Source organism: Saccopteryx bilineata, chromosome 9 (genome assembly GCF_036850765.1).
Source record: "Saccopteryx bilineata isolate mSacBil1 chromosome 9, mSacBil1_pri_phased_curated, whole genome shotgun sequence".
NCBI lineage: Eukaryota > Metazoa > Chordata > Mammalia > Chiroptera > Emballonuridae > Saccopteryx > Saccopteryx bilineata.
Genome location: NC_089498.1, coordinates 82,694,378 through 82,704,360, shown reverse-complemented (window position 1 = coordinate 82,704,360; position 9,983 = coordinate 82,694,378). Strand labels below are relative to the sequence as shown.

The 9,983-nt window shown below is 45.6% G+C and overlaps 1 protein-coding gene across 3 annotated transcripts; it reads left to right on the top strand.

Annotated features, from left to right (window-relative positions):
* Nucleotides 1–2,519: 2,519 nt before the first annotated feature.
* LOC136313086 (transmembrane protein 254-like) lies at nt 2,520–9,565 on the top strand. Of its 3 annotated transcripts, XM_066243206.1 has the most exons (5): nt 2,520–2,835; nt 4,626–4,729; nt 4,920–4,979; nt 8,620–8,665; nt 9,151–9,309. In XM_066243206.1, exons 1-5 carry the CDS (start codon nt 2,644–2,646, stop codon nt 9,154–9,156), a joined length of 408 nt encoding a protein of 135 aa, XP_066099303.1. In that variant the 5' UTR covers nt 2,520–2,643; the 3' UTR covers nt 9,157–9,309. The 3 variants fall into 3 exon arrangements, with proteins under 3 accessions (XP_066099303.1, XP_066099302.1, XP_066099304.1); XM_066243205.1 differs by lacking the exon at nt 8,620–8,665 and having other exon boundaries at nt 2,629–2,835; nt 9,151–9,565; XM_066243207.1 differs by lacking the exons at nt 2,520–2,835; nt 8,620–8,665 and adding an exon at nt 3,044–3,194 and having other exon boundaries at nt 9,151–9,565.
* Nucleotides 9,566–9,983: the final 418 nt, after the last annotated feature.

Below are 9,983 nucleotides of genomic sequence, written 5' to 3'. Positions count from 1 at the left end.
CTCTCCAAAGCTTAGCAGTGTGCCTGACACTATAAGGGTCCTCGGAAAAACATTTTTTTCTTTGTGACAGAGACAGAGATAGGGACAGACAGACAGGAAGGGAGAGAGATGAGAAGCATCAACTCTTTATTGTAGCTCCTTAGTTGCTCATTGATTGCTTTCTTATATGTGCCTTGACCAAGGAAGTAAGGGGGGGGGGTGTTACAGCACAGCAAGTGACCCCTTACTCAAGCCAGCAAGCTTGGGTTTTAAGCCAGAGATCCTTTAGCCCAAGCCAGCGACCATGGAGTCATGTCTATGATCTCATGCTCAAGCCAGTGAACCTGTGCTCTGTGCTCAAGCTGTGAGCCTGCATTCAAGCCAAATCAGCCTCTGTTCAAGCCAGCGACCTTGGGGTTTTGAACCTTGGTCCTCTGCATCCCAGACCGATGCTCTATCCACTGTGTCACCACCTGGTCAGGCAATGAAAAGACTTTTTGAATATTAAATGAATAACATAACCTTTTCTCCATTTTCATTGTTCTACTTTATCAACCTTTCATCTTCCCTGCTTCCAATTTTAACTCCATCCAATGTACACCAATTTCAATCCACAAAACAAAACAAAACAGAACAAAAAACTCGTCACTGACTCGGCTTGGCTTATTTTCCATCTAGTGCCATTAATAACCAGAATCTTCTACCTGCCTTTTCAGCCTCACCTTCCTTCATTCAATTTCACATTGTTCCTTCTTGCAATGATAAATTGCTCCTAATTCTCTGGACACACAATGCTATCCCTATTTCCATAACAGTGTTTACATCACTTCACCCCTTCCATGTTCCTGGGAAAATGTGGGGGTTTCTGCTGTACCAGCACACGTCCAACTACATCAGGACTCTCCTGGAGGGACTCTTATCTCTGTACCTCATGATACTGCATTACTTTTCCGTTGGGTTGAGGTTAGAATTTAAAAGTTTTCCCAAATAGAAAACCAATCATCTGAAAATAATCTAGTGTATAGTTCATTCTTTCCTCCTTAATTTGAAATGTTAGCTTTATCATAAAAATAAATGCTTGGGTATATGTCAGATCTATCTCAGGAGTGTCATTTTCCATCCACTTATTTGATTTGTGTGCCCAATACCAAATGCTTTAATATATTTTTTCATAGTGTGTCTTGATACCTTATAGGACAACTGTATAGGAGAAAATAAAATCTTACTTTTGCTTTATTTTGCACATAACAAATTGCCTTAAGGTTGAACATTATTTCAAGTTTCTTGGCCATTCATGTTTTCTCTTTTACAGATGTCCAATTCATATACTTCACTCATGTAGTATAGTGAAGAATTCCTTCTTCTAGGTCTTTCAACATTATGAGGCCTTTCACAAGAATATTTAAATTTAGATGCAGTTAAATTTTCAATCCTGCCCTAGCCCAATAGCTCACTAGTGTAGAGCATCCGCACCATACACCAAGGTTCCAGGATCCTTCCAGGGTCAGAACACATGCAAGAATCAACTAATGAATGCATAAATAAGAGGAACAACAAACTGATGTTTCTCTCTCTCTCTCTTTCTCTGCTTTCCTCTCTCTAACATCAATCTATAAATAAAAGTTAAAATTACTTTTTAATATTTCCATCTATGGCTTTTAATTTAAATAACCTGCTAAGAAGTTTCTTTTCCCTTTCTCAAAAACTGTTAAACTCTTCTCCATATTTCTGTATTTTCAATGTTTAGGTCATTAATCCATCTAGAGGGCAGAGATAAAACATAATGGGTGAGAGATTTTTCTACCAACCCAGAGGGGAGAGCAATACAGGATACCTGGAGGTAAAGAATTTAGCCACTCGTGGCCCTGGGCAGTTGGCTCAGTGGTAGAGCATCCGCCCAGCATGCAGATATCCTGGGTTCAATTCCCATCAAGGCACACAGAAATGCCCATTTGCTTCTTCATCCCTCCCCCATCCTGTGTGTGTGTGTGTGTGTGTGTGTGTGTGTGCGCGCGCGCGCGCGCGCGCCCTCCCACAGCCATGACTCAATTGGAGCAAGTTGGCTTCAGGCACTGAGGATGGCTCAAAGGGCTCCACCTCAGACACTAAAAGAGCTCTCTTGCCAAGCAACACAGCAAAGCCCCTAATGGGCAGACATCGCCTCCTGGTGAGCATGCGGGGCGGACCCTGTCTCTGTGCCCCCCTCCTCACACTCAATGAAAAAAAAAGCGAGAGAATTTAGCCATTCCTGTCACACATGGAAAGGATGGGTTACGAGAGAAATTAAGGCACAGACAGGTTAGGTAACTAGTCTAAGCTTAGCAAAAAGTTAGTCGAGAGCCAGGGCTTAAACCCAGGCGGTCTACTGCCCAGCCCCGTTCATAATTGCTATGCCCTATGGTTCCAGGCAGCACGCAGCTAATGAAAAGGAAGAGCATGCCTTCTCACAGAGCACAGCCAGCTTAAGTTCAAAAATCAGACCCCGTGGTTGTTCAACTTGTACGTGAAGCACCGCCTATTTCTAACACCTTATCTCAAACGCAGGAAAGGACACTCAGAAAGGAGACTCCCCTGCAGGACGGATGTCCAGACCACTAGGCCAGAATCCCGCAAAGCCGCCCTAGGACTTTCCCACCACGCAGACGCTCTGCTTGCCCGGCGCGGATGGAAGCAGGGAGGAGCGCTCGCGAGGCCCCGCCCCAGGCCCGGCCTCCGTCTCCGCGCCTAGCGGTGCCCGGCTGCGCGATCCAGGGATGCGCTGCAGCGATGGCGGCGGCCGCAGACGATGAGGCTTACTTCCAGAGGGGCAGTCTGTTCTGGCTCACCGTCATCACCCTCTCCTTTGGCTACTACACGGTAAAGGCAGGGAGGGGAGCGAGCGCTCCACTCACCGCAGGATCCGCGCCTGCTTGAGGACCCCTCGCGCAGGCGCAATCGCGCACTCGGAGCCGAGGGAGAGACCAGATGCCGGAACAGACGCAGGCGCACTGGTCAGCCCGCTCCTTCCGCCGGTGCTGAAGGCCTGAGGAACCGGCTACTCAGGCTTTCCCGGGGTAGGGTGGGGGCGGGGAGGGCTCCTCACCCAACGGCTCAGTTCTACCTGTCTCAGGATGGTGGCAGGGAAGTCGGAGGCCGGCAAGGCTACCACCGCCTACTTCCGCACAGCCAGACCCCTTCCCTCGCTGGTCACACTGCTTGGGCTGGTCTATTTCGCGGTGAGGCGGCCGAAGGGGCGGGGCAGCTGGTCTTGGCCGGCCAGGCCCTGGCAGTGCAAGGGGCCCTGTCCCGAGCTCTGGCGCTGGGGACTGTGGGCTGCCTAGGTTACTGGAGTAAGCGGAAGTTCGGTGGGCTGGTCGGTCTCGTTCGGCCCCAGAGTGTTCCTGCCTGTGCGTCCTCTCCGCGCCGCGGTCAGACGGTTTCACCGAGTCTCAGAGCTCGCCCAGGGAGTCACGTTTACAGGGTGCTGTAGGCCCGCCACGTCAGGACACGGCTTCCAAACGGAGACAAACGTAGAGAATGGGTAGGATTTAGTTGGTAAAAGGGGATGGAGAGCATATAGGTGTTAAGGCACAGATGTGGAAGCAAGAAGGCAGGGCTCACCGATGACAGGAGGGGCGATTTTGTCAGGCAGTGTTCGTTTGAAAGATAACGGGAGAACTGGGAAACTAGGTTCGGGACTGAGTTGAAATGATTTTGCATGAAGGCAAACTTTGGATATTGCCCAGTACATCCTGGAGATTGGGGATTAGAAGTGTGTTAGTTACTGTGAAACCTGACCACCTTTGTCCTATTACTCCATATCTAACATGGAGGTGCTGGACTGAAGAACTTCAAAGGTGTGTTTCTGTTCGATGATTCTGCATCTCTGATTAGTTAGAATATAGTTGAGATAAACTTTGGTGGCTTCAAATTGGGGTATTGGGGAGCTGCCCGTTCCATTGTCCTTGGTTTGGGAAGATGGAATGGTGTTTTAATGGTGTTTTATGCTTTATTTACATTCCAAGTATGTAACAGCGTAATGCTAGAAGTAGAATTGCTCTTGACTGAAATCTGAATGAGTCAATAAACTTTGGACCTATGGGATTTAATTATTTTGCAAAGCCTAGGCTAATAGAGGTTACACAAAGACGGAGGGAAAATTGGTAAGATTATAAAAACCTTGAGTGATTGAGTAGTTGCTGTTAGCACTTGACAAGCCTGATCTCACTTATTTTCCCATCCTGTGCAGGGGTTAGTCCTGGTTTTAGAGGTAGAAGTGAAACAAGCGAAAGGGATTGTGAACTAAATGGGGGTTTGGCTCAACCCACCGTTCCTGCAGGGAAGAAGCTAGCCAGGGCCGTATCAACTCTTAAAATTGGTTAACAACCTATATAAAATAATGTTCTGGTGGAGTTAACTAATAACAGAAGTCATCCAACCTGGGCACTGAGTCTGACAACCACACAGTTTCCTCAGCATAACTCTCCCACTAGAATAGTTTTTAGAAAATCGAAGTCTAGAGTGGAACCTGAGATGACATAGTTCAGAGTTTCTGTGACCTGTTCTTGTTCTGGTAGAATCAATATTATTGCATAACCTCTCTCAAAATTAGACATTGGCTGATTAAGTGTCCTAACAGGTGTTCTGTGTCTTCGGTTCTCTTTCAGTGGGTTGTCTTCTGGCCTCAGAGTGTTCCTTATGAGAACCTAGGGCCCCTGGGCTCGTTCAGTCAGTACTTGGTGGACCATCATCACACCCTCCTGCACAATGGGTAAGGAGAGCTGCAGGACGGGCTGTGGACACTGCAGTTCCGGGCTCGCTGTACACCGGAGGCCTGCCGTTGCCCTTCAGTATCTAAGATTGGTGCTGGGTCACATCAAAGCACCTTTCCTTGTGCAGTTTCTGTGTAGATGTCATCAGCTGATAACCATCACCTTAAACTAGGCTGACTCTTGTTTCAGATATTGGCTTGCCTGGCTGATTCACGTGGGAGAGTCCTTGTATGCCATGGCATTGTGCAAGTAAGTGTTTTTAATTTATTTGTCGCTTTTCTCTTGATAGCTAACGTAATTTGAGAGTAGCCACATGTAAATAATTCATTTTACTTGTACACTGATAGCGTTCCCAGGGTAGTGTTTCATCCCCACACCTACAGTAATACTGTGCCTACCCCAGAGGGAGTACCCAGTAGTTAATGAATGAATTCATTTCCTTTCTGTTAGCTAATCAGTTATTTAGTTACTTAATTTACATGACTTTTCTTTTTCTTTTTTTTTTTTACTGTGACAGAGAGAGATTCAGAAAGAGGGACAGGGACAGACAAACAAAAGGGAGAGAGATGAAAAGCATCAGTTTTTCGTTGCGGTACCGTTAGTTGTTCATTGATTGCTTTGTCATATGTGCCTTGAATGGAGGCCAATAGCAGAGCAAGTGACCCATTACTCAAGCCACCGAACTTGGACTTCAAGCCAGCGACCTTTGGGCTCAAGCCACCTACCTTGGGGTCAATTATCCCACGCTCAAGCCAGCTACCCGCGCTCAAGCCAGATGAGCCCAGGCTCATGCTGGTGACCTCTGCGCTTCGAACCTCAGTCTCCCACATCCCAGTCCAACTCTATCTACTTTGCCACCTCCTGGTCAGGTGATTTCTCTTATTTTTTAAAAGAGTTTTCTGTATAGCCCCAATGAAAACAAAAGATTTGGAAGGAGGCTGCTTTCTAAATTTGAAAAAGAGCTTAGTTACTGACCAGGGTGAGGATTCTCTATCCTACTTTCACAACTGAGTCGCCTAGACCCCCAAGATCCTGGTCTGGTCGGCCTTGCTTCAGACAAGGGAATGTGTTATTTTTACAAGCTCCACTGATAATTCTGGGATGCAGTGAGAGTTAAAGCGCCTTGACTGAACGCCACTCAGCAAGTGCCAGTGCGGGTGAATAGTGTGTGAGAGGACTAGAAAAGCTGCTCCTTAGGTTTGCACTCACGTGGCATATCCAGAAAGCATGGTGGGATGGAGGATGGTGGTAGTGATGCCTGCTGCTCTGCACTTGATTCTTTTCCAGTGACGATTAATTATCTCCCTCTATTATTGCAGTGTTGTTTCTCAAAGTGGAAAAGATGGTACCTTATTACTACAGTGTTTTAATAATAAAAATAATTAATATTCCTTGAGGACAAACTATGCCAGACACTGCTGAGTGCTTCAAGTAGGCTATGGTACTCTTACCTTCTAAGCGATTGAACACAGGAGACGTCCCAGGAGAGGACCGGCAAGCGCTTTATTCTTTCCCACCCTCTCCAAATAAACTGACCCTGTCGATCGTTGTCTGTCTGCCACCCTAGCCAGGATGAAATCTGAGGACTTCCATAGGTTTTCATTGTGGTATGACCTAGTCTCGGCCATTCTATTTATTAGAACTATAAACTTGCATCAATTTCAGAATGTCTGCCCTCATTTAGATGAGGCTCAGGGGCCCATTGTAGGAAAGAGGGTGTATTTGTAGTCTTCTCTTCCACCATTTCCCCTATTCACTAGCAGCTCTGTGGCCCCTGGAGTGGTAGTGGTGGATAGGGGCAACAGAGTACAGTCTCCCTTGTGATCAGCCTTCTGGGTGCTATGGAAGTTGCATTCCCAGTGTTGGCTCTTCTCTCCCAAGGGACCCTGGTGGGTTTTGGAAACCTCCTGTCACTCTCTCTTCCACATTTCCTCTAAGGGTCCCTTCAGACAAAGCCTCCAGCATATCACTTGCAGTTCCCCTCAGGATCTGTGATTGGAGGAAAGTCCACTGTGTGGGGATCTCTTCTGTCATTCATTTAGGCCACAAGGCTGGGGTGTCCTTTAAGCCCACCCACCTCCAGTGTCCTTGCACAAGATCTGTATGGCTACAGTGACAGCTTCTTTGTCCTGCCAGTGGATAACTCCGCAAGTGTGTCAGTTCTCAGTACAAACTCTTACCCATTAGGCAAGCCGACCAGTCTTTCAGCTTTTGAATCAGATGTAAATCCCATCCCCCAAATTCCATTGTGTCATGTTCTCCAGGTGGCTCTGTTGAAACTGTTCTTGGGGTTGACTTGCAGTAGGAAATGCTGCAACACTAGTACCTCTTTGCGTTGCCCTCTGCAGCCTCCCGGTGAAATCTTAGCTTGGAGATGTGTGGTCCAGCCCTCACCTTCCAGTGTTGGAGTACTTGACACCTCGTGTACTCTTGGTTTGGAGCCTCTAATGAAAACCAAACGTCTCATGAACATCCCATATCCAGTTCTTAGAGTGGTGGAGGGAGAGGTTTTTATTTTTTTCTGAAATCATTTCTTTATGGTCTAACATGCTGTAATATATAAAACGGAATAAATTTTCCTTTTGAATTATGAGTGAATGAATAAATTTAAGTGAATGAATCAATACATGAAGACACGTGGTACATTTGTATCTTCTGAAATCCCACCACCCCACCATAAAAAGGATTTCCTTTTAACCACAGATAAGATTGGACTACATGTTTGACTTTATAGCCCCATAATGAATATACATACATGTATAAACTCTTCTAGAACATTTTTTCATTGTCAGAGACGCCTTTTTCTCCATGTATTTATCTATAAGTTTGCCTCATTTTATTAGGTCATGTTATTCTATTATATGAATATAATTATATATTTAAAATTTTCCTTTCTGCTGGAATTTTAAGTCATATTTTTACTACTGTAAGTGGCACTGCATAAACATGAATCTCTCACACATTCTAGCCCTTTTTTTTTAAGTTTTTTTTGGTATTTTTCTGAAGTTGGAAACAGGGAGGCAGTCAGACAGACTCCCGCATGCGCCCGACCAGGATCCACCTGGCATGCCCACCAGGAGGCAATGCTCTGCCCATCTGGGGCGTTGCTCTGCCACAACCAGAGCCATCCTAGCTCCTGAGGCAGAGGCCACAGAGCCATCCTCAGCACCCGGGCCAACTTTGCTCCAATGGAGCCTTGGTTGCAGGAGGGGAAGAGAGAGACAGAGAGGAAGGAGCAGGGGGAGGGGTGGAGAAGCAGATGGGCACTTCTCCAATGTGCCCTGGCCAGGAATTGAACCTGGGACTCCCGCACGCCAGGCCAACGCTCTACCAAATATAGGCAGTTTCATTTCTTCCTTTCAATTTTGCACTTTTTAATATGTTTCTTTTCTTATTGCACTGGCTAGTACCTCCAATTCAGTGCTGATTAGGAGTGGTGATAGCGAGCATGCTGGCCTTGTTCCTGATGAAAGGGAAACCTGTGAACATTTTCTATTGTGTCTTTTCTAGAGTTGTGTGGATCTCCTCTACCAGAGTAAAGAAGTTCTATTTATAGGTTTGCTGAGAACTTAGATTACGAATGGGTGTTGAGATTTTTCAGATGCTTCTTCTGAATTTAAGATGTTCTTATGATTTTTCGCCTTTAATTTATGTGAGAAATTACACTTAACCCTTAACGAACACAGGGTTTTGTTTTGTTTTTTCACTAAATACAGTCAACCCGCTATATCCATGGGTTTCATTTCTGTGGATTTAACCAAATGCTGATTGAAAATAGTATCTTCAGTTTGAGTTTGAGAATTAGCAGATGTGGAGGGCCAAGTGTTTGTATTGTTGTACACGATCTTAGGTGAGGAACTTGAGCGTCCTCTGATTTCTCTACCTCCAGGGCGTCCTTGAACCAATCCCCTGAAAATACTAAGGGCCAACTGTGGGTAAGTTTGGGGGGAGTTAAAAGTTATACACAGCCTGGCCTGTGGTGGCGCAGTGGATAAAGTGTCGGCCTGGAATGCTGAGGTTGCAGGTTTGAAACCCTGGGCTGGCTGCTCAGGCACATGTGGGAAACAACTACTGCTTCCTGCTTATTCTCTCTCAACATTATTAAATGAAAAAGAAAAACTTGCTCTGAAGGATACCAGTTCTGTTTAACCTGAACCACTCATCAAAATCATCTGAGAAACAGTTTCATAATACAGTGCTCTAGGCAGTAGCCAGACTGTTTCTAAGAGAGGAGTACCATCCTAAATGCACAAGAAAAATGAAAATAAATGAACGAACCATTCAAGTTAAGCAGCTGGAGGTAATGGCAAAATAAACCCAATCAAAGTACATAGAAGGAATACATTTTTTTAAACATAAAATACCTCTATGAAACCTTAACATTAACATTCTGATGGTTAAAGTTTTCTCTTTTTTGTAGGTCTAAAGGCATCACGAGTGGTCGGGCTCAGCTACTCTGGTTCCTGCAGACTTTCCTCTTTGGGATAGCCTCCCTCTCCATCTTGATTGCTTTCAGACCAAAACACCAGAAACAAACTTGAAGAAGAATCTGAAAGCTTTCTCTACAGTTTGATTCCAACCTCACCTTATTTGTGGGTGCTGTGTTTACTCCATCTTTCTATTTTCTATGAGTTTAGGCCCTTTTGTGATTCATTATTTCATAGGCTCTGGTGGAGCTTGAGCCGACAATAGGAGAAGATTTTAGATTTCCTATTCTGCAGACCAACATGTTTAGCAAAGGGCTTCCAGCCTCCTCTTGAAGTCCTTGGCTGCATTGGTGTTCTGTCCCTATCATGTGGGTTAAGCCACGAAATAAAATTGCTTGTTGATTTATCTTTTTTGTTTGTGTATTTGGCTTTTCGTTTATCTTTTAGATTTTATTTATTCATTTTAGAGAGAGGAGAAAGAGAAGAAGGGAGGAGCAGAAAGCATCAACTCCCATATGTGCCTTGATCGGGCAAGCCCAGGGTTTCAAACCAGCGACCTCAGCGTTCCAGGTCAATGCTTGATCCACTGCGCCACCAAAGTGAGGCACTTGTTGGTAAACCTTTGTGCCCACGCTGTGACTAACAACATTACCCATACCACCACCATCTTAGCTCTCTTTCCCAAAATCTTTTCCACCTTTCTGAACTGAACAGGGTGGAGTCACACGCCCACAACACATCAGTCCCACACTCATCTGTTAGCACCAGTGGGGCAAGAACTTCTCTCGAGCTTCCATTTCTCACACCACCAGGCGAGACAAGGAAG